Source organism: Phalangium opilio, unplaced genomic scaffold (assembly GCF_054372755.1).
Source record: "Phalangium opilio isolate 3A_F unplaced genomic scaffold, DU_Popi_V2 ptg000217l_1, whole genome shotgun sequence".
Classification (NCBI taxonomy): Eukaryota; Metazoa; Arthropoda; class Arachnida; order Opiliones; family Phalangiidae; genus Phalangium; species Phalangium opilio.
In genome coordinates, this window is record NW_028324218.1 from 11,291,663 (window position 1) to 11,318,905 (window position 27,243).

At 37.8% G+C, this 27,243-nt stretch overlaps 4 protein-coding genes across 5 annotated transcripts in view; 1 reads left to right on the forward strand and 3 right to left on the reverse strand.

Annotated features, from left to right (window-relative positions):
* Window positions 1-9,856, forward strand: part of LOC149616285 (cellular tumor antigen p53-like) — a 37,658-nt gene extending 27,802 nt beyond the window's left edge. For both annotated transcript variants that reach the window (XM_089856773.1, XM_089856774.1), the window contains 6 exons: window positions 292-370; window positions 793-982; window positions 2,194-2,410; window positions 2,574-2,725; window positions 3,501-3,604; window positions 9,588-9,856. In XM_089856773.1, coding sequence (XP_089712899.1) covers window positions 292-370; window positions 793-982; window positions 2,194-2,410; window positions 2,574-2,725; window positions 3,501-3,604; window positions 9,588-9,662 — 817 coding nt within the window. In that variant the 3' untranslated portion in view covers window positions 9,663-9,856. The remainder of the gene's footprint in view (window positions 1-291; window positions 371-792; window positions 983-2,193; window positions 2,411-2,573; window positions 2,726-3,500; window positions 3,605-9,587) is intronic.
* A 1,104-nt stretch (window positions 9,857-10,960) lies between these two features.
* On the reverse strand, window positions 10,961-16,885 carry LOC149616288 (uncharacterized). Its single transcript, XM_089856577.1, has 4 exons — window positions 16,716-16,885; window positions 15,448-15,737; window positions 13,756-13,958; window positions 10,961-12,971 (listed from the first exon to the last, which is right to left on the reverse strand). Exons 2-4 carry the CDS (start codon window positions 15,734-15,736, stop codon window positions 11,295-11,297), a joined length of 2,169 nt encoding a protein of 722 aa, XP_089712703.1. The 5' UTR covers window position 15,737; window positions 16,716-16,885; the 3' UTR covers window positions 10,961-11,294.
* Window positions 16,886-19,142: 2,257 nt separating this feature from the next.
* Window positions 19,143-21,038, reverse strand: LOC149616289 (uncharacterized). Its single transcript, XM_089856382.1, has 5 exons — window positions 20,922-21,038; window positions 20,668-20,852; window positions 20,061-20,600; window positions 19,669-19,993; window positions 19,143-19,610 (listed from the first exon to the last, which is right to left on the reverse strand). The coding sequence occupies exons 1-5, from the start codon at window positions 20,989-20,991 to the stop codon at window positions 19,258-19,260; spliced, it is 1,473 nt and encodes a 490-aa protein (XP_089712508.1). The 5' UTR covers window positions 20,992-21,038; the 3' UTR covers window positions 19,143-19,257.
* Window positions 21,039-23,933: 2,895 nt separating this feature from the next.
* On the reverse strand, window positions 23,934-25,956 carry LOC149616290 (uncharacterized). The gene is made up of 5 exons (XM_089856381.1): window positions 25,733-25,956; window positions 25,479-25,663; window positions 24,872-25,411; window positions 24,481-24,805; window positions 23,934-24,422 (listed from the first exon to the last, which is right to left on the reverse strand). Exons 1-5 carry the CDS (start codon window positions 25,800-25,802, stop codon window positions 24,061-24,063), a joined length of 1,482 nt encoding a protein of 493 aa, XP_089712507.1. The 5' UTR covers window positions 25,803-25,956; the 3' UTR covers window positions 23,934-24,060.
* Between the last annotated feature and the right edge of the window lie 1,287 nt (window positions 25,957-27,243).

Genomic DNA, 27,243 nt, shown 5'->3' on the forward strand with positions numbered 1-27,243 from the left:
CAGGGTCACGGGGTTGAACTTTGTTTATTTTTCGGTCGTATCAGCGCCCCCAAACGGGAAAACACGGCGAACTAAATTAGTTAAAAAAATATTCTCTCTTCGCCACACGCATGGGCCTAGGCTCCGCTAATAACCTTTTTCGGACTCTAACTAGAATTATATCTTGGTATTTCTATTATTACCTCTTAATGGCAAGCGTGCTCTTTCGCGCATATAATATTCTAATTTACTGTTAATTAATTAAGCACTGAATGAATTGCAATATTAATTGAAGTAATCCTTCAATTCTAGTCTGAACAAACCAGGAGTTTATGGTTTTGATCTTTCTTTCCATGGAACTGGCAACTCAACCAAAAGTCCACCTTATGCTGTAAGTGACTTCGCGTAACCACGTCAAAATAACATACTTATCTAGCGCCAGGGATAGATTTAATTTTAGAAGTAGGAATGGAGAACGCTAAAGTATTTACTTCAGTCCGACTCATAGACCACCCCGTATAGAGCCCCTCCCTCCAACACGTAACAAAAAGTTTAAATTATCTTATTGGCTCACTTAACTACGTTTTGATGACGTTGCTGACGGGGACGGAGAAAAATTCGTAATTCCTCTGTCGCTATGACCCGCCTCTTCTTTCATATCCCCCTTCCCGGGGAAGGGGTTCCGGGACTTTGATTACTCTGTTCTCCATTCCTACTTCTAAAATTAAATCTATCCCTGTTAGCGCCTTATTTGCACTACCTTTAACGCGTCTTATTGCAAGGCTATGCCTTTAAAATGCCTTTCCTTTACAGTATTCTCAGTTATTAGACAAGCACTTCATTTTATTCGACGCACGATGCCCCATAAGTTTCAGCTTCACATCGGAACCACCTTTTGGTTGCCTCATCCGAGCCATGATGTATTTCAAGGATCCAGTCGATGTTCAATATCCAGTTGAAAAATGCAACTTCCACCTGAAATCGAACAACACAAGAATTGCAGGTAAAATAGTGCACACGTAAAATTTGAATTTTTTTGCATAAAGTTCGTACCTTGAATTTTGTGAAACAATGACCCCTCGAAGTTCTAGTCGAAGAAAATGTCTGCTGTAGTTTAGTTTTAAAAAATGCCTATAGATGCTCCCATAGTCGAGGGGTGGAGTTGACTGGCTTGCTAAGTTTGGTAAAGGCGAGGGGTCCGTCATTGGCAAAAAATCCTGTACGCTCGGGGAAAAATCCAAAAACAAATCCAAAATTCCAGTGAAAATACAAAAAGGATTTTGTATTTTTTCAAAAATCCGAAGATCTTTCAAAAGTTTCAAAGTATATAAAATTATGTAAAAAATCCAAAAATCCACCGAAAATCCTGAAAAAAAATCAAAAAATACCGAAAATTTTTTAGAAATCCAAATTAACATGTTAAATCCGGGAGTGTGTTCGAATTTTTTTAGAAATCAAAATTTTGTGAAAATCCACAAAAATATCCCAAATTTTGTGAAAATCCACAAAAAAATCCCAAATTTTGTGAAAATCCACAAAAAAATCCCAAATTTTGCGAAAATCCACAAAAAAATCCCAAATTTTGTGAAAATCCACAAAAAAAATCCCAAATTTTGTGAAAATCCACAAAAAAATCCAAAATTTTCAAATTCACAAATCCAGGAAGACGATACAAATTACAGTTAAAAATACAAAATACGAAATCCCAAAACAAATTACGAAATCCCGAAACAAATTACGAAATCCCGAAAAACTACAAAATCCCGAGAAAAAATACGAAATTCCATGAAAAAATTCAAAAACACAACGGTTTTTTGAAAATCCGACTGTATTTTGGATTTTTATAAAAAATTGACAAATCCATTTAAATAAAAAAATACGTAAAAATCCCGTACGTTTTTTTTTCAAATGACGGACCCCTCGGGTAATGGGTAGGTTAAAGCTCCGCCCTCCTAGATGAGTTCTGATTGGTTCCTGCCTTTGGCAAGGTATTAGCAACGCAACAGGTCGAGTGTGACTTACACTCTGTAATTATACAGATGCTATTCTGCCGCGTGCTGGTTAGATGCAATTTAGTTTTTGTCCATCAGATGACAGTTCCTGAAAGGGAAGCGTCGTAACTGGGAACACTGCGAATCTCGACTCGCGTCATGTAGCCGCCACATAGCAGGCAACAATATGGCTTTAAAAACGTTTTATTTGGTTTAATTCTAGGATCTCAACATGCCGAGCACATTTTGCAATGTGACTTGTTGGATGCTATGTATGAGAAAGACCCCATCTCCGGACGATGCAGTGTTACTGTGCCATACAGGGGTAGCTGCTCAGCTGCGCAATTTAACATGGTCAACTACACTTTCACCTGTTTCAGTAGTTGCTCCGGAGGCATTTATCGCCGGCCCACCGTTGTCGTGTTTACTTTAGAGCATGGGTATGTTTAAAAATATCCCGTGAAAGAAACTTAGCCTTCAATGCCACAGGTGGTCTGGTCCAATCAATATCTCTAGTTGCCTTTGCTTTAAGCACCCACCTGTGGCAAAGGTATAATCAATTCTTGAACATTTCTTTTAAGTACTTTGTTTTTCGTATTTCAGAGGCGTTACCCTTGGACAAAAAGTTATTGATGTCAAGATCTGCGCGTGTCCAGGTCGTGATAAAGAGAAAAGTGAGGAGAAAAGCCAAAAAAAATCGTCAAGGAACAAAGCTGTGACAAATGACAAGGATGAAGAAAAATCCTTGAAAAGAAGTGAGATATGAATTTTTTTTTATATTTTTAATTGTTAAGGGACTATTTAAGTTAAGATTGTACTTGAAATAATTGAACTGCAAAAGCCTTCAAATAGTTAGTTCAATTGCAATCCTAGCAGTGAAAAATGAACAGTACCAATATTGGTATTGGTATTGGTATCGGCCTATCTCTAGAAAAATCTAAGCTTTTTCCCCATAGTTGCTTAAAGAGACTCCAAAGAAGGTAGCAGTGGATGGGTAAAACGTTTTGAAATACTTCACGGGCACCAATTGACACTAGGATCCAAAGACACTGTATGAAGTGGACAGTGGACACCTCGTGCTTGTTTTAAGCGAGTTTGTAGCCCCAATTCCAGGAATTGCTATAGTTTCTTTTGACCTTGCCCTCTCCTTAATCACACGCCTCTGACGTATTTCAAACAAGTTTTACTCACCCACCCGTCGCTGCCTTCTTTGGAGTCCCTTCAATCCGAGGGGGTAGACGCTCTAGATCTCTGTGTACACATGAGTTCAAAAGAGTTCAGCTTTGACAGTGCATAGAGTTCAAATCCTTCGGAACTCAGAGTTCAGCTTTGACAGTGCATAGAGTTCAAATCCTTCGGAACTCAGAGTTCAGCTTTGACAGTGCATTGAGTTCAAATCCTTCGGAACTCAGAGTTCAGCTTTGACAGTGCATTGAGTTCAAGTCATATTGTACACCTGAGTTCTCAAGTGTCTTCCCCCTCGCTTCAATCATCAAAGCGTGTATCTAATATTTTTATTTTTTAAATTAGATGAACCAGGGGGTCCCAAAAGTGCCAGTCGTAAATCTCAACCACCACCAGGAAAGAAACTGAAGAGTGATGATGACCTCGTTACAGTTTCAATACAGTTTGAGGTAAATTTAAAATTCCAGGCTTAGGATCACATATAATATTCCTATAAGTAATTGCATTATAACTGGGCTAATATATCCAGAATATTCTTCAAATAGCCTGTAAAGTGTTAGCAAATGTGGATGAGGGAAAAGTATGAAAATGGCCAAAAGTCAGTCACGAGTCATCAGAGTTTCGCCGTAGTTGACTGTTTTATTGGCGTAGCTATACTGGGCCTGTTCACTCCCTTAAAATAGGTCTTGTGTTAATTCGCGGTTACGCGGTTACCGTCGTCTGCTATTGTGTATGCTAGAACTTGCTCGATTTGTGTTTGTAGTCAGGACAGAGTAGCTGGTAATGTTTTAAAAGTTATTTGAAGGTACAATATGGATTTGAGTAAAGTTATCGAAGCAATAGAAGAGTGCATAAAACTAGATACGTTTAAAACAAATCTCGGTAATTTAGCTATAGCGCGAGCAGCTTGCGTCGTGATGCGCGTGATCAAGTGGGCTATGGTTAAACCAAGGAGCTTAAATGTCTGAACTACTTTCAGTCGCGAGTTTGCAAGTCCATCAGTCACTAGTAAACTAAATAGTTATTGGCGAAACTTTCATGTCCGCCTTTTTTAACACAGGCTCTATGGTCATTGTCATACTTTCCCTCTCATCCACATTTGGTGTTAGTAAACATCGCTTCCAGCTAACAAAAGTCTAGGGTATGGTTTTGTTGTTTAAAGCAATTAACAGGCGGCTCGCTCCATTATCACCCCTAGCAAATTTTACGTTGCCAAAGACAGGAACCAAGCAGACCTAATGCACTAGTTCCCATTGGTTCCTGCCTTTGGCTTAACTAACCTTTACCAAGCTTAGCTACTGTGTAGTAGAAAAGCCATCTTTAAGGGGTACCAACGGAGCCGCGCTTTCCTTTAAACAAATGACACTAGGGCTAGATGAGGTGTGTTTCGTACCTGCCTTTGGAAATGTAAAATTGGTGTGTAAAAGATTAGCCAGAATGTTAGGAACTTACGGTTTGGGGCGTATATAGCGACTAGCTGTTACCCGCGGCGTCGCTCGCGTGTAATAAGAACTACCATCAAAATGATATAAAGAATGGGTGGGTCATTCCATGTGATATGAGTCAAGTCGTTAACCATGGGTCGGCGGATTTTGATGAAATTTGGCACAAATGATCCTGTGGCTATTAGAAAAGAGAAACCGGAATAGTTTTTAAAAATATTTAGCGGTTTAATTTTTACGTCAAAATTTGTTTCACCCCAGAAAAACGGTGTCTCTCAAAAGTCATTTTGGTACCTTTTAGAAAATCTGCAATAACTTTCTAGTTTTCTGTGCGAATTCACTCAAATTTGCATACAATACGTAATATAACCCAGGAAATTGATTAAGCGACTAAAAATTAGCGTATCTAGTTTCGTTCACGAGTTAATGAAGCATTTTTGAGAAAAAATAAATTTTTGGGGGTCTCGTTTTTGGGCCTATGGAGAAAAACGTCCAACTCGAAAAATCTTATAAAATATCCTGAATTATAGAGCTTGAAGAGACCTTTCTAACGGTGTATTTTTACCTCTCCGTGTGACGTAGTCCAGGAGAGGTTCTGTAACGGCCGTGTCTGTGTGTCTGTCTGTGTGTCTGTCTGTGTGTCTGTGTGTCTGTGTGTCTGTGTGTCTGTCTGTTGTTACACCCACGTGACCGCGTTCGCAGTTTGCGTATCGGAGCAAACGTGTTCGCCATTTCCGAACTGCTTTCACAGTCACGGAAATGGCTCCTCTACTTGAGTTCTCATACCACCATCTTCTGGTCTTTGTCCATTCCACTTGGACACCAGTCTGTTCTTACTGGCTTCTAATCACCACCATCTTCTTGGTCTTCGTCCATTCGACTTGGGCACCAGTCTGTACATACTGGCTTCTAATCACCACCATCTTCTGTTCTTTGTCAATCCCACATTGACACCAGTCTGCACTTACACTGGCTACTAACACCACCATCCACTGGTCTTCCGTCTATTCCACATAGACACCAATCTGTATCATTGGCTTCTACTCCATTATCATCGTTTGGTTTTAGGATATACGCGGCGATCAGCTAGGGTTACGAGAAACGTCTAGCCTCCCTAAGGTGGGATCGCCACCAAAGGTTTTCGCAATTGCGCTTTTTCCTTACTATTATAATGGAAACGAATCGTATATATACCCCAAATTTGAAAAAAGCGGGCAAGAGGGGTACCCTTCACTTTAAACGTCAATATTAGCAAAGTTTGAGAAGATAATAGGTATAACTTTATTTTAAACGATTTAACTATTATTAATGTTAATTATTGAAGATTAAAATAATTAAAAATAATTATATTTATTTAAATATTAAAGATAAACCTCTCGTGCAAAGAGAGAGAGATTAAATCATTGCCTCCAATATCTACCAAGGCCCGTGAATGCGATATATTTCCTTCATTGCCTCCTATATTTATCAAGGCCCGTGCATTGCGATATATTTTTCAAAACAACAACCAAAATGGGAAGCTCCTCTCAGAAACATAATAATTTCTTTTCTCTGTATATGAATTGAAAATATGGATAATATTGCGCTCCTTCTTTAATGGTATGAATCCTTGCCTGTCTATTAATATTTTACGTAGGAGTAATACGTTCGTTTTGTTTTGATGTGTAAAGTCATCCTACAGAACTATAATATTCCCTTTATCCATAATATAAAGTGAATATGTGGAAATATTTTTCGTAATTATGATGCATTTTGTAGTTTTGTAGCTTTAAAGCTCTGTTTCATTTAGATATTCCAAGGATAGTTTTTAATATTATTATTTGAAATGGCTGTTTATATATTACTTGAGCTATACTACATCTGTATATAGAATAATCCTTGATCTAATGATTTCGTGAAGAAGGCTAAGGTCTGGACTCTGTCGGGTAAATCAAGTATTATCCGCTATAGGCGTAGTGAACCAAAGAGTAAATAATTGTGACCTGAGGTGTAGTAAACTTTGGGTTTTGATGTTCGTGTCTGTAATGAAGGACATTAACGGTTCAGAGTGAGCCGAAAGTTAAATACACGTTTAAATAATCAGGTTTAAATTTTATAATAGAAGAAAGCATCATGGTAGAAATTAGATCACAAAGAAAGGGCTAATCGTAATCGGGTTATAGCTTTGAAGTTTTATTCTTGTTATGGAGCGCATTGACTTCTTGACACGGAGAGGTAATATTTTGGTTTTCCCAACTTGTGTTCCTTATAGCCTAAATATTTTATTTAAACAAACACAAATTTTTCTTCAAAATATAAAATACTTATTTGCTTTAATGGTAAATTACGTTTTGATAAGAGCATGAAACATTTTTTGAACTTGCTTAGGGCAATCATCATCTAGTTTATAGTATCGTCTAGAATTGCTAGAAGCCTGTGGCTCGGGTAATTCGCTTATAACATTAATAAGTGGGACAAGTTAAAGCGCTCGTCAGTTTTCTTAGGCCATGTGAGCAAATTCGTCTGTGAGTCCCTCACCATGAATTTCAGCATGAAATCGCTTTCATCCTTAAAGGAGGCCAGCACAAGGGCAACGTACCACTATTGGACGTTTTTATAATTCGAGAAACAATCCGAGTCGTAATTTGGTTTATTTTAATATTTTAATATAACTGTTGGAAAAAGCTTATACATTTGAAACTTTTCGGAGAGCTTACTACGCGTCTTCTTTCGTTCGTTTTTACATTGCCTCTGACCATATTTTTCTATATTTCTTTAAAATTTCCGTACCCTAACAATAGGTAGTCTTTGCCTGTAGATATAAATCACAAATATTTCATAGGTGAAGTTACCATTCTTGGAAAAAATTCTATTTCTGTTCGTCATTTTATGGTCAGATATTTAAAGTATTTTAACGTTAATAATTTGAAGTAAATTTTATAAACCTTTCATTACAAATCAATATTACACTTTTTTAGAAACAATAAACAAATTTTAAACTTTCTTAAAAAGTATGTCTAGTCGCGCCAGTCGTAAACAGCAACATATTGTCCCACTGATATATCCGAAAAAGCAAGTGTTTTTATCGTCATTTATCCCAATAAAAACTTTTGTGCTGCAAGTATCTGATGATACGCGGTAAATTTCAATTTGAAGTTGAATTTCTTCTTTAGAAACCCCAAAAAAAATCTAATCCGTTTTATATTTTCTTTCGACCACTCAAAACATTTATTCGACGTGGCTATTTGTTCTGTAATGGCAATTGCAGAGAAGCTCTGGCTACAATGCGTTTTGCCGTACCTCCTATGCCGTCGCAAGCACTCTTGCCATGGCTGGTAGCTAAAAAGTTCCATTCTACTGTTATTCCGAAATCAATTTCGTGGTGACATAAATTAATATAATTTTTCCGATTTTTATACTGTGAGCTTGCATCATCGCTAAGGTAATTAACACTATTGCTTATTTGGATATATCAGTGGGACAATATGTTGCTGCTATTTACGATTAAGAGTTGTACGTTGCCCTTGTGCTGGCCTCCTTTAAGGATGAAAGCGATTTCATGCTGAAATGTATGGTGAGGAACTCACAGACGAATTTGCTCACATGGCCTAAGAAAACTGACGAGCGCTTTAACTTGTCCCACTTAATAATGTTATATGCGAATTACCCGAGCCACAGGCTTCTAGCAATTCTAGAAGATACTATAAACTAGATGATGATTGCCCTAAGCAAGTTCAAAAAATGTTTCATGCTCTTATCAAAACGTAATTTACCATTAAAGCAAATAAATATTTTATATTTTGAAGAAAAATTTGTGTTTATTTAAATAAAATATTTAGGCTATAAGGAACAAAATACTCTAATATATGAATACACCGTTAGAAAGGTCTCCTCAAGCTCTATAATTCAGGATATTTTATAAGATTTTTCGAGTTGGACGTTTTTCTCCATAGGCCCAAAAACGAGACCCCCAAAAATTTATTTTTTCTCAAAAATGCTTCTGTAACTCGTGAACGAAACTAGATACGTTAATTTTTAGTCGCTTAATCAATTTCCTGGGTTATATTACGTATTGTATGCAAATTTGATTGAATTCGCACAGAAAACTAGAAAGTTATTGCAGATTTTCTAAAAGGTACCAAAATGACTTTTGAGAGACACCGTTTTTCTGGGGTGAAACAAATTTTGACGTAAAAATTAAACCGCTAAATATTTTTAAAAACTATTCCGGTTTCTCTTTTCTAATAGCCACAGGATCATTTGTGCCAAATTTCATCAAAATCCGCCGACCCATGGTTAACGACTTGACTCATATCACATGGAATGACCCGGGTAGATTTTACTGATGAATAATATTTTTGTAGGACCCTAGGAGCTATAAGGCACTCGGCGTTGCCCGTCAGCCCCTAGGGACATTTTTTATTACTTTTCACGCGGACATTATTCCATAAAGAAGGGTTTTGAGTTTTTGGCCGCCATTTAAAAAGATGGCAACAAATCGAACCCGAAATACCATTCAGCCCGTCTATAGGTTAAAGGAAACCCGTGTACTAAATATCCGCGAATCGGTTGAAACGCGCGGACTTAATTTGTTGCATAGAGAAGTGTTTTTACATTTCTGGGCGCCATTTTTTAAGATGGCGGCGGATTGGAAAAACCTTTCTTAGTACGCGCCTACTACGTATGAGTAACGTTCCTGCAAATTTTCAGCCTTCTAGGGCAAGCGGTTTGGGCTGGGCGTTGATTATCAGTCAGTCAGTCAGGACTTTGATTTATATAGATACAGATGTCAATGTCATTTGGATTATAAGTTCAAATACATTAGGCGTGACGTCACAGGTTACGGTTTCTACATCTCCCCTTTAGGCCTAGAAAACTATTGCAAGTTAAAGATTCTAGGAAGGAAAAATCTATGTATTCCTCTTAATTATTATTTATAGGGAGCTAAAATGATAAGTTATGTTACAAGAAACATTTTCTAATTATGTTAAAAACAATTATAAATTCACAGGTGAAAGGCAGACGTAAAGCTGAATATTGTCAACTCGCTCTAGACAGCATCAAGAAAAGCATGGGTCGGGACTAGTGTTTTTCCATGAATTTCTTTTTTTTTATACTTATTCTTAAACTTTCCTATGTGTTGACACCTTACAACTTAATAAGCAGTGTCAAAAAAAATTTAAGTGTTTTTTTTTTACTTCACAAAGATATGTGAATTTGTACTTTTGATACTCATTAAAATGGTTTTGAAATAAAAACGTTATTTTCGAAAATATGAAACTTGGGGTCCAGAATTATTTGTCTTCATGTGTTGCCAATGTGATATTAAAACGATGTTTTACTTAAAGGTAAAGCGAATTTACAATTTCATATCATATTTTACCACGAAAGTGGTATTATGTTACACTTTCAAGTCTCTACTTCCAAAATATCAAGTTTTTAATATAATTGAACCAAAGTTTCTATTTTTAAAATCCATTGGAAAATCACGAAAACTCAGTTTCGATATATCAATAATTTTGTCCTGTCGAGCTTGTACGCCTGTTTTATGACATCACTATGACGTTAGGAAAAAAAAGCGCCGCAATCCTTTAGGTCTCGAGCTTCTCGTCAGTCTAAACCACGTGTCTAAACTCTGGGTCTGATAGCGGAGAGAGTGGCGTGTGAAAATATATCTGTGATGTCACCCAACGGGAAATGTTTTAGCCTTTCATAAAAACTTAAAAAGTGGTTTTCAAACAATTTCATATGAAACATTTTCAAATGCATATTGCCAAATAACCAGAAATCGGAGAATTAAAAGCTTGATATTTTTGAATTGACCGAAATTAATTCTATCTTTTGTTATTAGAGGTTTTTCAAACTAAGCTTCTCATTAACCCTTTGATGAAGAAACGGGGTGTTACAGAAAAGGTGGCAGAAGCGAAGTATAGTGTGATTTAAGTTTGAAAATGCTATATGACATTTTTCCCTAAGATACACCATTATAAAGATATGTTCCATAAGTATGACACTTCCTATACTTCATAATGCAAGAGATTTAGTTCGAGAACGACGAAGCGAGAATTGACTACACTCATTAATGCAGTCCATTTTCCTATTTTGTCTGCACTATGACAGCGCCTCACCAAGCGTCGCCTAAGGAGAATATGACGTTTCACTTACGTCACTTCATGACACGCTCTTAGTAACCAGCAATTAACTTATGGAACATATCTTATGAACTTATGAATTAAGTAAGAAACTGAAAGACAACGCTAATTTAATTAAGTCGTCATCCCTAGATCGCTATAATCGTAACTTGTAAATTGCGGCAATATGTCTTAGAACATTTTCGACTCAAAATTTAAATCATTCGCAACTGAAATAAATAAGAGTGAAATGCATTTCTTATATGTTGAGGGTTTTATTTTTAAACTTTTACAGTTGAACGATAATTAATAAAATTAAACAACCTCGTTCAATTCAAATAGTGTTTAACACTGTACCACCATACAAACAAATAATAACATATTGATTATAATAAGTATTTGAATGTATGACGTATTGTAATCTTTTATCATATAAACAAAACCGGAACCTTAATTTAAAACCCAATTTAGGCATTTATATCAACACCATGTCTATTATAATAAAATTTAAATATTTTTCACGTCTATTAAAGAAGTCCCATTAAAATTTAAAAACGTTTATGATAAATTTAGGTTTAAATATCCAATTAATTTAGCAAAGCTAATGTTCTGGTAATATCTGGGTAAATAGCTTCCAACATATCGTGATCTGATCGTCCAAAAGTGAGTTGTACTTTGGACACAAACAAGTCTCTCCATTGTTTGGCCAAATCGTGCATCCCAAGGTGCATATAAGAGAGACAAATGAAAGCTGTTGAACTATAGAGAAGTGAATGTTCGTTGACAGTGCCACCACGATCCCAGCAATCCAGTAGTTCCTTGAGTGCCTCGATGCATTTCTTATACTCGTGACGTTCAAAATGTAGGCGACCCAATTCAAACAGGGGCTCGAAGAGATAGTGATCCAAGAAGGGATAACCCTGGGAATTTAATTTGATCTTTTTGATAACTTTCCTTATGTCTTGTGGGTGAGGGGTGTCGTATTTAGTCTTGAGTTGCATATATAACATTTCTCTTTTCGAAAGTCCAATTGACGTATCACCCGCATCATGGAGGCACTTATCACACTTGCAACCGAATTCTCGAATTTTAGTAAGCATGCGGCACTCTCGGAACGAGTTGTTCATGCCCTCGTAGGATATGGTAATTTCTTCACCTCGCTTTAAAGGCCTGATTGTCCTGATCTGTCTGACGTCACCGTATAGTGTATTGAAACAATTAGCGGCGTAGCAATCGTTGTTGATAAATGAAGGCCATATCCATATCCCAGAGCAATAGAATTCCTCCAGTTCGTTTTGGAACGTGTTGTACTTTATGATTTTCATAATGCGATTCGTATCTATCTTATAGCAATCTTCGAACCAAGGATCCAAGTATCCCATGCTTTCTCCGGCGTATAGTTGATAAAATTGCTTACCAAATTCTGGCTTGGCCTTTAGTTTACCAACTACGAATTTATGCAAGTCCTTCGTGATTTCATCAGCGTCTTTTTCATAATCAAGATTCATAACGAATGGTTTGCAACAAATGAGTAGTCGTCCAGCTGGAACGTCTTCAGTTACAATCAAACCTCGTCCTTTCCCGGACATGTTCGCTAGCTGAACTGGGCCTATATAATCGACTACGCTGTGAAACACGGTCTTATTGCGTGACGAGTGAAGCTGAATCATGTTGTAATTTCCATGGTCTTGTTGCTGGATAAATTTTTCTACGTTATTCAGAAGATTCACCAAGTCCGGGATATGGTCTTGGGGTATGTTAGATTCCAGAGTACTAGTTAAAAACTCTTTGGCTTTGTCGAACATTCTCATACCCATAAAAGCCTTGGCGGTTCGGTGTATGGCTTTGATATGTCTCGGGTTGAGTTCCAATACTCTTTTCGAGTCCATCAACCCCAATTCATATTTTTCCAACCGAAGATAGCAATACGATCTGTTTGCCAACACTGTTTGATCGTTCGGAGAGATTTGTAGAGCTCTGGTGTAACTCTCTATAGCGGAACTAAAGTCACGGAGGATGAAACATTCTTGATTTCCCTTCGCTTGCATAGAATTGAATTCATTCTGCTCAGAAGTTGCGTTTGAAGCTTCATTGTCTTGTTGTTGGTGCTGTTCAGGAGTACTATTTGAAGCTGCATTGTCCGGTTGTTCAGAAGTAGCATTTGAAACTCCATCGTCCGGTTGTTCCGACCACTTTATTCCCGGGAATGTACCCTTTGCTTCGTCGGGCGTTAAAATTATGATATCTCGATAATCCTTACGTAACTGGAAGTCGACAAGGTTAGGAGTAAATGAAAATGTAAGTGTAATATCACATACCCAAAACCCCCGCAGAAAGTTTAATATTAAATCATGCAGTAAACAGAGGAAATTATAGATAATTGCACTTGGGAATGACCCTTGTGCTACAGATCTTAGGTGCAAATATAGGAAGGCATCAAACTTGGGTTGCTTATCTAATAATATCAGAAGCATATAATACTTCTCTTCGAGAGAAGTGTACCACAAAGCGGCGCAAATATAACGTCATTATTCCCAACATCGGAACATTTGGAGCAAGGTTACTAAACCGAATCACGTACGCGATAAATAGTTCCCCTCATCATTACCCTATTAGCGTTGAACTACTTGGCAAGACGCCCTTGTCGATTTTTGTCACACGTCAAGACAATCAAGGTTTGTGGGTTGATTGCTGGGGATTTAGTGCCAAACAATTACAGAATTCAACTTATGGCGCGATGCCCATCTGAAATTTGATGAGCGGGTGAGCAAACAAAAAGAGTGAGCCTGAGAAGAATGACGTTACATATTTAGAGTATCATCCTTCTATTACCCTCCTCTGAAATTGCTAGTATTTTTTTCTCATGGCTATTTAATATACCACAAACCATTAGCACATTAATATCGAAGCCTTTATGCCTCAAAAGAACATTTCATTTACTTGCAGGAAAACCAGAACTTAGAGACAAGTATGGCGTATGCTTATGCATAAACTCAGAAATATTTGCTTATTTCCAATTTGCTCTTCTGTGAAGGAAAGGTCACTCACCACTATGTAGTTTTTTTCAATAGTTGTAAAACAAGGATTGGCGATCAGCAGAATTGCACCATTGTACAAGTTGGGTGTTGCTTCTGGGCACTTGTGGATTAGCACTATAACGACTTTCAATCCTTTGGGATCCTCGATTGGCAAACACAAGGATGACTTCCGCCTGAGTGGTTTCGAAACCACTCTGCCGATGAAGACCTTTCCTGTTATTTTAATCAATTAAAACAGTCAATTAGTCATACCAATGGGCGTAAAAATAAGTTTAATTTTTTTAGAAATGAAGGACCTTTTTTAATGATATTGTATCTTAATTAAAAGGTGAAAATGTGGTTGGGCTTCATATCGAAATTTTTAAGACCATATCACAATCCCTTCACTGTCTTAGCTTCTAACAGGGATAGATTTAATTTTAGAAATAGAAATTGAGAACGGTTGGTATTTACTTCAGTCCGACTCATATCCCAGTACAGAGCCCCTTCCTCCAACACGTAACGAAAAGTTTAAATTGTTTTATTGGCTCACTTAAACTATGTTTTGATGACGTTGCTGATGGGGACGGCGAAAAATACGCAATTCCTTTTTACCTCTGTCGCTATTACCCGCCTCTTCTTTCATACCCCTCCGTTCCGTGGAAGGGCGTCCGGGACTTTGACGCGCGCCCAGATTACTCTGTTCCCCATTCCCACTTCTAAAATTAAATCTATCCCTGGTATCAGTAACAAGTTGGGGAAGGTTTTAGAAGTGGTTTGGTCGAGTTCCTCACGCTCTACCTTGGGTTCTCGAGCCGATAGCAGTTAAGCCTAACGCCTGTTAAAGCAAGTCTCGGCTGTGGTTTACTTTGAACAAATGCCAGTAGATGCTCCCATAATCGAGTTGCGGAGTTGACTGGCCCACTAAGCTTAGCAAAGGCTTGTTTTAGCTCCACCCCTGTGGACGAGTTCTGTTTGATTCCTGCCTTTTGGCCAGGTAAAATTGCAGTATAAGATTAGCCAATATTTTAGGGGCGTCACATTACCCGACATTTGCTTTAAGGTTTATGATTAACCCCTAATTGAGCATCGTTTAATTGAATTTGAAAGTTGTAAAGAGTTTAGTTGCTTATGCAAAACAAAAAAAGAAGAAAAACAAGTTGGAAAACCGAACTAAACCTCTCCGAGTCGATATTAATTATTTTAATCGTCATTAATTTACCTTAAGTCAAAGAGGGTGGAAAGAGGGGGAGTAGAAGGCTTGGCTGGAGTGTTCTCGCTTTGAAAGTTTACCTCTAAGCTTCCGGTGAGCGCGCGCATCTTTCTCTGCCCTCTTATTGGTTGAAATACGGTGAACCGGATATTAGGAGGAAAATATAACAAATAAATAAAAAAGAAAAGCGAGAACACCCAAAATGCCTTGCCAAAGCCGCTAGCTTCTACTCCCCCTCTTTCTACCCTCTTTGCTTAAGTCAAGTTAAACCGTTTTAAGAAACGCTTAACTCAACGCTTTTAATCACCCGGGCACCGCTTCTAGTATTTACTTAAGAGCAAGTCCTAACCGACCCAAACCACTTCATCAGGGAAGATAAAACAATTTGCGGCATACCAGACTAACTGAGATGCCAATGAGATAAAGTAATGACACGCAAAGGAGCAAGAGCTTGTTTATGTTTCCACACAGCGCACATGTTACACACACATATCAAATTCATTATCTTACCCGTCAAAACCTTATTGATATTGCAAGTTAAGGTATCAATGTCGACCATGGTAGAGCTTTCCGCGGTTACTTCCACGTTGTCCTCGGATAATACCTCGGTACTCATCGATAAATGGAACTCCGCTTGAAGAAAGTAGCTCATGACCTGTTGTTTATTGGTACTTTTCTCCACATCTTCGTCAGCGCATACGTAATTGACTGGTGGAGTCGTTCCAAGCTCCAGTTCAGTCATAATGGCTCCCAGAAAAATCATAGAAGTGTCCTTATCAAGGTTGCTTGATGTAGCCATGCTTAAAATGTAAACATTCAATTAAATGAAGGACTTTTAAAACTGTTTAACCGTTAACTATAATAGACTCCTTTAAGAAAGGGGAGTTTTTTAATCTGGTTGTTGACCACCTTGTTTTCTTTGAACAGAACACCTGGTATGTGGACAACAAAGACGTTAGTTATGGCTTCAAACAGTAAGGACTAGTAACGTTCAAGTCTTAACTACTGGATCCACATACCGGATGTTCCGTCGTAGCCCTTTAACAGGCAGATGATATTTTGAGAAGGGTTTATAATAGGCTGAGAAATGGGTTTTTTTTTTTAAATTGGTAATTGGCCAGTAGAGCCCAAGCTCTTTAATTGAATCAGGGATAGATTTAATTTTTAGAAGAATGAATGGAGAACAGAGTAATCGGGGCGCGCTTCAAAGTCCCGGACCCCCTTTCCCGGGAAGGGGGGTATGAAAGAAGAGGTGGGTCATAGCGACAGAGGTAAAAACGAATTCAGTGTTTTTCGCCGTCCCCGTCAGCGACGTCATCAAAACGTAGTTGAAGTGAGCCAATAAGATAATTTAAACTTTTCGTTAAGTGTTGGAGGGAGGGACTCTATACTGGGCTATGAGTCGGACTGAAGTAAATACTAACCGTTCTCCATTCTTACTTCTAAAATTATATCTATCCCTGATTGAATAAACTGGACATACTTAAAATGGGTAACCTTGGAACGCTAACAATTAATTAAGTGGCCCCAAGGCCAGTAGACCCCCTTAAGCATTTAGTTTTTAAATTTTCCTAGCTAATTTAAAATAGACATTTGTTCAGGGCTCCGTCTTATTTAAATTCAAAGTCGAAATAATAATACAAGTCCTAAGGTGTGGCTTGCTGCGTCAAGTTCTAGGGTCCGGTAGATTTTTTTTAAACAAAATTAGTGAAAAGGAGAGCTGTTCCTAAGGAGTTGTATTATTACCTTGAGAAATAAGCATTAAGTTGAAAACTTACTTTGCAAAATGAATGTCCCAATGCAAATACCAATTATGGCGATGACAATATTTTCTGTGCGGCAGTCTCGGGCTGAAGTCTCGTACCAATGAATCTTCGTAACGTAAATAAACGATAAAGTAAAATCTGAACTTTCAAATGGTCTATTTTTTATCCAAATAAATCAATTCAACTTTTTTTTATTATTCAAGCCTTCAATTTTTTTAGCATTTTTAAATTAATTTTTCTAATGTATCTCGATAACATTTTCTGTTATGCAAAATATGTTTTAATAATTGATTGGATTTTTGACTGCAATGAAATGCATTTTTTTCTGTTAATTGTACTTTTTTGCTTCTAAAAGTGACGATGACGTCACGTAGGGAGAGGTATTGGACTAGACGTTTCTGTATGTATGTAAGTGTGTTTGTCTCCGCGTTCGCTTTTGTTTAACAAGTTAGGAAACCAAAATAAACCTCTCCGAGTCGAGACGGAATTGAGAGGTTTTTCTTAAATATAATTGATATTAATTATTTTAATAGTCATAAATTTAGCTTAATTATAGTTAAATCGTTTTAAGAAACTTTATTCTTAAAATCATTTTAAACATAGCTATTGTTGACGTTTGAATTCTAGCGTATGCCTCTTTAACAATTTTTGGAAATTTAGGGTTTATACATTTTCCACACTATTTGATCCTAAGAACACAACCTTTATGCAGGTTCAATGACGTTTCTAGCGTTAAGACTGAAGTGTTTTACACTAGGCCTACATCCTAAATCCTTTTTTAGGGGCTGAATTTTAGGAACCCATATCTCTGTTACTAAATATTGTTGAAGCCCATGTTCTTTCACGTTTTCTAAGCAGTTTGAGCTCAAAGCAAGAAGCGATATTGAGTTTACTAGGAAGAAGGTATAAGCTGCCAAAGCATTCGCACGCCATAGTCCCAGTTCCCTTTCAAAATACAAGAGGGACGTGAAAGGAAGCCGGGCTATTTCGTCTCTCCTCAGTCGCAAAATAAGTAAATTTCATCATTCACGTCGCGCTGACGTGAGTTTTCAAGAACCAATGAGATGCTGGTTGTAATTTATAGGCGGGATTAACTCCGGTCCTACGTTTGGACTGGAGATAAAGTTAGAAATGTGGCGAATTTATACCTTTTCCCTAGTAAACTAGATGTCGTTTCTTGCTTAAAGAGTAAGTAAAGACATTTTCCTGGAAAGGTTAATTCCTTCATTTTTGGTAAATATGAAGTGAAAAATGTTCATTTCTAAAGTTTTATAAAAATCTGACGAGCGGTTGTTGAATTATAATGAAAACAAAACGAGATTTAGAAAAGGCACCTTTTGTAAACATTGAACACGTGCAATATAGATCTGACGTCATGAGAGGTGGCTCCGTTATTGGCTGGTAGAATGCATTGGTTTGTTATGGGAGGGCGTGTCTAATTCAGTCCCTCTAAGATAATATTTCTGACTGGATACTACCAAAAACGGATTTATGGGATAAGAACGTCGGATCGTAGCTTTAGCCTCTAGTACCATCCTCGCATACTTTATTGAGAAACTTCGTCTGCTTATATTTTGACTCCACCCACAAATTCGATCTCTAGAAGTAGCTATATACAGAATTTGTGGGTGGAGTCAAAATATAAGCAGACGAAGTTTCTCAATAAAGTATGCGAGGATGGGGAGTGAATTCGCTAACTCCGACGTTCTTATCCCATAAATCCGTTTTTGATACTACCAAATACTACCGCGGCTAGTGAAAAACTCCCAGACCGATTCGGTTTCCTACTAAACCTCAAAGGAGACTGGCTGCACTGGCAGTCTAGCACTATCAGTAGGAGGCGAGATACTAACTGGTGGGAAAATATGGAAAGAAAAGTACCAATTTTACTACTATCAGAGCGGTCTAAATCCCTAAGCTATGACGTCAGACAGCAGAGACAATGGCGGCAATTTTAGCACCTCTTTTTTTTTATCAATATTTGAAGTTAATTTTTAAATATTTAGAGGTGAATTTTTGGTGAAAATTTATTTTATTCTGAATGAGGACGTTGAAATCTATAGAAATGCACGATTTCTATAGAAATTTAAGAAGTAGTCAAAATGTCTTTACTTACTCTTTAAGTACCGTGATTCCGTAGGTGCTCCTTAAAGAGGGTTTGTCTACTACTAAGTGGCGAAGCTTGGTAACGCTAGTTAAGAAAAAGGCAGGAACAAATCAAATTTAATGCACTAGGTCTGATTGATTCCTGCCTTTGCAAGATGAAATTCGTGTCCAGAAGGTCAACCAGAATGCTAGGGGCGATAATGGAGCCGCCTGTTTCTTCAAAATATGCACTCATTAAGTCATGACAGACTTATTTAGAAGCACTCTGTAAATAAACGTGTGGACAGGTTCTTTTCTAGAGTAATTTACGAAATACTAAGCATATTAGGACCATACCACGAATAATTTTATTCAGAGTCGATATTTTACATTAAAACATTTCAACTTAAACAAGTCACATGTAATCTTTTACAAGATGTCAGTTGGGATATATATTAATAAAAAACGGCTATTTCTTTAAGTAGGCCTGAATTAAATTAAAGTCACGTCCAGGCAAAGAAATATGGTTCGGTGTTGCCACGTTGAAGACCGACGTATGGTTCTTGTTCATTAAGACGTGTCTGGAATGAGTGGCGGCCTTGCTCAATAACGCTTCAAACCGAGAGTTCTTGCTTGAATTAGCAGCTGGAATGCTCCGTTCTTCCAAATCATTTGAGACAGACTCATTGACAGGTTTGATTGAGTTGACTTTCAAGTCATCGGCTGGCATAGGCTCAATTGATTTTACATTACTGGGTAAGTTGGACTGCATATGCTTGCTGAGAGATGATACGGGTTTCTCTTCAACGGGCCTGACCTTACCTGAAAGACAGACACGTTTGAAACTTACGTTGAAGTAATGTTAATGAAAGTCACTTACCAGATGAAGGAGTTTCAATATTCTGGTTCAACAGCAACGTAATGACCTCGTCAAATTCTTTCTCCGGGAAGTCAATTTCGATTGTTGGTTGAGGCGTATTTTTCTCGCCACCGTCGGTTGGGACCGGCAAACGGCACTTTACATCGGTCGGAGTCTTGCGGCAATTGTTAATGATGATGAAAGTAACGTTGTTTGTCGTATGAGTGTTGCCGACGTTGTGGATTTGAGTTGAAGCCGCGTTGGGAGGCAAAGAAAGAAATTGCTGTTTCTTTGGTGTAACCAAAGCATAATTGGTACCATGTGTCTTGTGATTGTAAGTTGGTAACTGCAATGTTTAAAAAAGTACGTTAGTATGATCACTGTTAAGTAGGATAAACTAGATTTCTATTTACCACAAGTTGTGATGACTTGGAAGGGGCAAAGGCCAAGGATTTGAGTGGGTCAAATGTCGGCAATGGCTTCAATGACGGCAACACGAACTGTTTGTACGGAGGTAAAGCCAATGGTTTTAGCGGGGCCAATGTCGGAAGCTTTACTGGCTTATAAACGGGCAACGGGACGGATTTCAAAGGAGCGAAGGTAGGTAAGGGCTTCAGAGAAGGGAAGACGAAAGGTTTATACGTAGGTAGAGTAACAGGCTTGTATGGAGCCAAAGTTGGAATTGCGATGGGCTTCAAAGCCGGTAATGATATAGATTTGATAGGAGCGTAGATTGGGATTTTCAAACTGAAGTTCCATGTGTTGTAGTTGACATTCGTGGGCGTCTTCAACGGTGCCCAAGTAGGAAGAGGCAAGGGCTTGATAGGAGCCAAAGTTGGATATTTGTAAACAACTGGCTTGTATACAGGTGGAGGAACGTAAGATGGGTACTTGTAGACAGGGTATTGATACACGGGATATTGGTAGAAGTATTGCACGGACTTCTTGTGAGGCTGAAATTTAAAGAGATTATTTCACGTGATCATTGGTAGTACGACAATTGGTAGCTTTTGTAATTACATAACGATGACTGCAACGTATTTGACTCAGGACCTGGAGATCGTCTTCGTCCCCACATTCCCTGAAAATATCATGATGCTTGCCCAGTCTGTTGCTTTGAACGGGAGGTTTGAATACTTGATGACTGCTGAGATGGTTACTTGGTCCACTCTCGATTGACTCGAGTACTTGTGTCCGGTTAACATCTAATATTAACATCGACATGAATACTACACCTACGCAAACCGTAATTAAAATTAAATTATTTATATTACCATCAGTACTGCCCGTTACTGCAATGATTAAACCGCAAAGAAGTGCCCACACAGCGGCGCTAGAATTCATTCCGATCTCCGTTAACTGCTTCAATTTGAACTGATGTTTTAAACCACTCGAACTCAGATGCCTAATAGTTACACGTTTACATGAATATATACCTTTCAAACTTAATGTTTTTTCAAACAAGTGAAATATTTAGCCAAAATAAAAAGACTAAAAACATATTTTTTATTTTTTTTTATTTTATCAACTATAGATTAAAGAATGTATTTTGTATTAATTATATCAGAAGTCCATTAAATTAGCCTAGGAAGTAACCAAAAGCGGGGTTTGGGACTCCCCTCTCTTGTGTAGTAATACTGAAGAAGGGCGACACATTCGCCACCTAGCGGTAATTTTTCTCACATCTCCGGTTTAGGTGCGACTCGTACGCTAAAATTTGCCCTATCGAGAGAGAAAAAACTATTGGCCGAAAACGCCCCCTTCCACTGTAAAACCGAGCCCTCTATAGCATAGGAGAAGGGATGGGGGTGTGAATTTTGGAACAGTCAAGGTCATTCAGTTTTTTATGACTTCATAAACCTATTGAAAAAAAAATATTTAAAGGGATGGTGAAGTAGAAAATCAAGTGATTTTTTATCGATTCTCCTAATTACAAGACCAGTCTGCATAATCAAACATTCAGGAAATACTTCCGAATGATTTTAAAATTCAAATTAGGTTCAGATTTAAAGGATAATTTTAAATAAGGACGTCCGACCAATCGCGTAACCCCCCTGCCTATTTATAATTAGTAGAAGAATCCACTTGATTTTCTACTTCACCCTCCCTTTAACAACCGTGGCCGTTCCTTTATTAATTTTTTATAGAGCAAACATTCTACCCTTTAGAGAGCCAGCGTTCATGGGCTGAAAAAGTCACGCCCCGCTCACGTCACGTCAAGCAACACTTCCCTGAGAGGAGCTCGAGATTTCTAACTGTGTTAGGAAAGGGGGAAAATTTAACCCCCTATCCATGGAGATAGAAGGAGTTTTTATCCAGCAGAGACGTACGCTATACCAGCCATTGTAATTGTTCACTTCCTAGGCTAATTTAATGGACTTCTGATTATATCAAAAGTGGATGAGGGAAAAGTATGAAAATGGCCAAAAGTGGCAAGTCATCAGAGTTTCGCCGTAGTTGACCGTTTTATTGGCGTAGCTATACTGGGCCTTTAAAATAGGTCTTGTGTTAATTCGCGGTTACGCGGTTACCGTCGTCTGCTATTGTGTATGCTAGAACTTCCTCGATTTGTGTTTGTAGTCAGGACAGAGTAGCTGGTAATGTTTTTAAAGGTATTTGAAGGTATAATATGGATTTAGGTAAGGATATCGAAGCAATAGAAGAGTACATGAAACTAGATACGTTTAAAACAAATCTCGGTAGTTTAGCTATAGCGCGAGCAGCTTGCGTCGTGATGCGCGTGATCGAGTGGGCTATGGTTAAACCAAGGAGCTTAAATGTCTGAACTACTTTCAGTCGCGAGTTTGCAAGTCCATCAGTCACTAGTAAACTAAATAGTTATTGGCGAAACTTTGATGTCCGCGTTTTTTAACACAGGCTCTATGGCCATTGTCATACTTTCCCTCTCATCCACATTTGATTATATTTACCAAGAGTAGATACATTATAGGCAGTAAAATTTGTTTGAACAAGTTTTTTAATTCGAAATCTCAATATTTGAAAATCAAGTCCAAAGAAAAAGCGCAGATTGGCTGCTTTATTGGCGTGCGCTCGGCAAATGGTTGAATATATGGTTAGGAAATAAGGCGCGTCAGGGGCTTAGCTTTAACAGTGGGCGGCCATATTTGGTACTGCTTTGGTTCTATAGGCAAATAGCACGGGTGACGTCACACTAAGGCTTCAGAGATAGCTAAACTTTTCAGAGTGTGTGTGTGTCGGTGACCGCATTCGCTGTTGTTTAAAAACTAATTTTATGTTTCGAAAGTGTTTTTTTTTTGAATTAATTATTGCGTATGCCCTTTAATAGTGATGGCGGAAGAGGTGTTGGGGTCATAAGGTTGGTTTCACTCAGTTGGAAGGGTTTTTGCCAGCGAATTCAATTCGGTTTAGTTCACGTAATTGTTGCCTTTAATTCAAATCCTTCAACTAAATCGGAGCCTCCGAGATGATCTAGGCCAGTGCATATCGCGAAGCGTGAATATTTTTTTAACTAATTTAGTTCGCCGTGTTTTCTCCCTTCTTAGCGCTTTTAGTACCGTAAAATAAAAATAAGTTGAGCCTCGTGACCCCGTCGACTGCTACAATATTAGACAAGGCATAGACGTAGAGCGATGAAACCGAGGTCGCAGACAGTAGATAAATGTTTTCGAAAATTTCTGAAGACCTTTACTAAACAATCATGCCAAAGAAGTAAAGGATAAAAAGGTTAAGGTTAAAAAAATTAAAGGTTATGAAGGGGTAAAAAAATTCCTCTTATGGCATATTAAAACTGTAAATTAGCAAGACGTTTTTTTACTAAAAAAATCACAATGATAAAAAATCATATATAATTTTGTTGTCCATACAATCGAACCAATAGATTCAATAAAAAGACAATAACGTTAATTTAAGGGTGAAACCTTTCTCTTTCATAAAATTTTCATAATTGGCCCCTAAAATATCAACGATAATTTATGGAAGAACCCGGTCGCAACGGCAATAAAAGCGCCATCTAGTACACATATAGGGTGAAAATATTTCCTCTATGAAACTGGACATTTCCCCACATAAAAAATAGACACGCACGGGCCTAGATCATCTTGGAAGCTCCGTTCTATTCACTTTTAGATGCCCATGTTTGGGAACCCATATCTCCGTAACTAATGTCCCATTATTTATCACATTTTTAACTTTGTTTTAGACAAAGACACCACGGATTAAGTCATGGTCAGCAAACTTATCAGTTAATAAACTTTTGAGAAATTACATTTATAATAATAAATTACGCAATGCTAAGCATATTAGAATCATAACACGAATAATTTTATTCAGAGTCGATATTTTACATTAAAAACTTAATGACATTTTAACCGAAACAAGTCACATGTATTATTTTACAAGATGTCAGTTGGGATATATATTAATAAAAAATGCTTATTTATTTAAGTAGGCCTGAATTAAATTGAAGTCACGCCCAGGCAAAGAAATATGGTTCGGTGTCGCCACGTTGAAGACCGACGAATGGTTCTTGTTCATTTGGACGTGTCTGGAATGAGTGGCGGCCTTGTTCAGTAACGCTTCAAACTGGGAGTCCTTGCTTAAATTAATGTCTGGAAGGCTCCATTCGTCGAAATTTAAGGCCTCATTCGAGACAGACTCATTGACGGGTTTCGTTGAGTTGATTTTCAAGTCATCAGCTAGCATAGGTTCAACGGATTTTACAATACTGGGTAAGTTCGACTGCGTATGCTTGTTTAGAGATGATACGGGTTTCTCTTCATCGGGTCTGACCTTACCTAAAAGTCAGACACGTTTGAAACTTAGGTTAAAGTAATGTTAACGAAAGTCACTTACCAGATGAAGGAGTTCCAATGTTCTGGTTCAACAGCAACGTAATGACCTCGTCAAACTCTTTCTCCGGGAAGTCGATTTCGATTGTCGGTTGAGGCGCATTTTTCTTGTCACCGTCGTTTGGGACCGGCAAACGGCACTTCACATCGGTTTGAGTCTTACGACAATTGTCGATGATGATGAAAGTAAAGTTGTTTGTCGTATGAGTGTTGCCGACGTTGTGGATTTGAGTAAAAGCCGCGTTGGGAGGCAAAGAAAGGAATTGCTGTTTCTTTGGTGTAACCAAAGCATAATTGGTACCATGTGTCTTGTGATTGTAAGTTGGTAACTGCAATTAAAACAAAGTACGTTAGAACGATCACTGTTGAGTATGATGAACTAGATTTCTATTTACCACAGCTTGCGATGACTTGGAAGGGGCAAAGACCAAGGATTTGAGTGGGGCAAATGTTGGCAATGGCTTCAATGACGGCAACCCGAAAGGTTTGTACGGAGGTAAAGCCAATGGTTTCAGCGGGGCCAATGTTTGAAACTTTACAGGCTTATAAACGGGCAACGGTACAGATTTCAGAGGAGCGAAGGTTGCTAATGGCTTCAGAGAAGGGAGGACGAAAGGTTTATACGTAGGTAGAGTAACAGGCTTGTATGGAGCCAAAGATGGAATTGCCATAGGCTTCAAAGCCGGTAATGATATAGATTTGATAGGAGCGTAGATTGGGATTTTCAAACTGAAGTTCCAGGTGTTGTAGTTGACATTCGTGGGTGTCTTCAATGGTGCCCAAGTAGGTAGGGGCAGGGGCTTGACTGGAGCCAAAGTTGGATATTTGTAAACAACGGGCTTGTATACAGGTGGAGGAAAGTAAGATGGGTACTTGTATACTGGGTATTGATACACGGGATATTGGTAGAAGTATTGCACGGACTTCTTTGGAGGCTGAAATTTAAAGAGATTACTTCACGTGATCATTGGTAGTACGACAATTGGTAGCTTCTGTAATTACATAACGATGACTGCAAGGTATTTGACTCAGGACCTGAAGACCGTCTTCGTCCCCACATCCTTTGAAAATGTCATGATGCTTGCCTAGTCTGTTGCTTTGAACGGGAGGTTTGAATACTTGATGACTGTTGAGATGGTTACTTGGTGCATTCTCGATTGACTCGAGTACTTGTGTCCGGTTAACATCTAATATTAACAGCGACATCAATAATACACCTATGCAAACAGTAATTAAGATGAAATTATTTATATTACCATCAGTACTGCCCGTTACTGCAATGATTAAACCGCAAAGAAGTGCCCACACAGTCACGCTTGAATTCATTCTGATCTCCGTTAATGGCTTCAAAGTGAACCGTTGCTTTAAACCAGTTGAACTCAGATGCCTAATTGTTACATGTTTACAAGAATATATACCTTTCAAACTTAATGTTTTTTTTTGAAAACAAGTGAAATATTCAATCAAAATAAAAAGACTAAAAACAGACATTTTATTATTTTAGTTTTACCTACTGTAGATTAAAAAATATATTTTGTATTAATTATATTTACCAATAGTAGATACAATGGAGCGGTAGGCCTAATATTATAAAGAAGTAAAATGTTTTTGAACAAGTTTTTTAATTCGATATCTCAATAAATAAATTAAGTCCGAAGAAAAAGCGCAGCTTGGCTGCTTTATTGGCGTGAGTCCACCAAATGGTTGGATATACGTGGTATGGTGCTAAAAATATTAGTTTTTAGTGCATAAAATATACTATAAACTATTTACTACATAGTATCAGAAGGGGATAATAGAAGAAGGATGACACTCTGTTTGCTCTTAATAGTTTAGTTGTGTAACACAATTCTTCCTGGCTCACCCTTTTTGTTTGCTTTCCTGCTCATCAAACTTCAGATGGGCATCGCATCGTGAGGTGAATTCTATAACTGTTTGGTACTAAATCCTCAGCAATACACTCTTAATGGTAATGTCAAGCTCATAACTCAAAGAACTCATCAGAAATCTACGGGAAGTCCAGAAATTGTTACGTAGAGCTAGCTTTTGATACAGCTAATATATATCATTGTTCCCCAACATATCCCTTGCTAATTTCTATGCTGGCTTTGGGGGGGCTGACTTAATCACTATAAGTCACTCCTCATTATTCTGACGTCTTTCTAAACAATTAAGCTCTACAGTTAACTTACAAGCGCTCGAAGCTTAATTTTCTGCACTGCACCGGTAATAAAGAGAATAAACACTTATGCAGAGGTTAACGGTAATAGTTAGTATAGGGTGCTTTAGGTTAGGTGTGGCATAGGGGCTAGCCACCACCCCTCTATGCATTGTAAAGGGGTCCACCTGTAAACAAGCCACAGGCTTAGTGTGGAAATCCCTTCATAGAAAAAGCTTGGATTATAATTATTTTCGATAATTTTTGGAACAATATACAAATTTTCTTGAATTGTTATTGGCTCTACATTCGCAGTTGTAGCAAGTTTCAACAATAAGGTAGTCTAATGCGCTTCTAAGTAGCCAACATAACTTTACCTCCAATGTCTTATTCACGAAGATAATTCATTAATCAACAGATGTTATACTTTTGTAATTACCATCGGGGATCTCAAAAGGACGATGTATTTATGTAATTGATATGGCACACATTATGTGATCGTTTAATCTAATGCCGTTAATGCGGTTTTTATGGTAAACAATAACAAAGTAATTTAAAAAAAAGATTTTTATTAGCTAAGGCAAGCCAAAATCATGTAAAACAATTAGG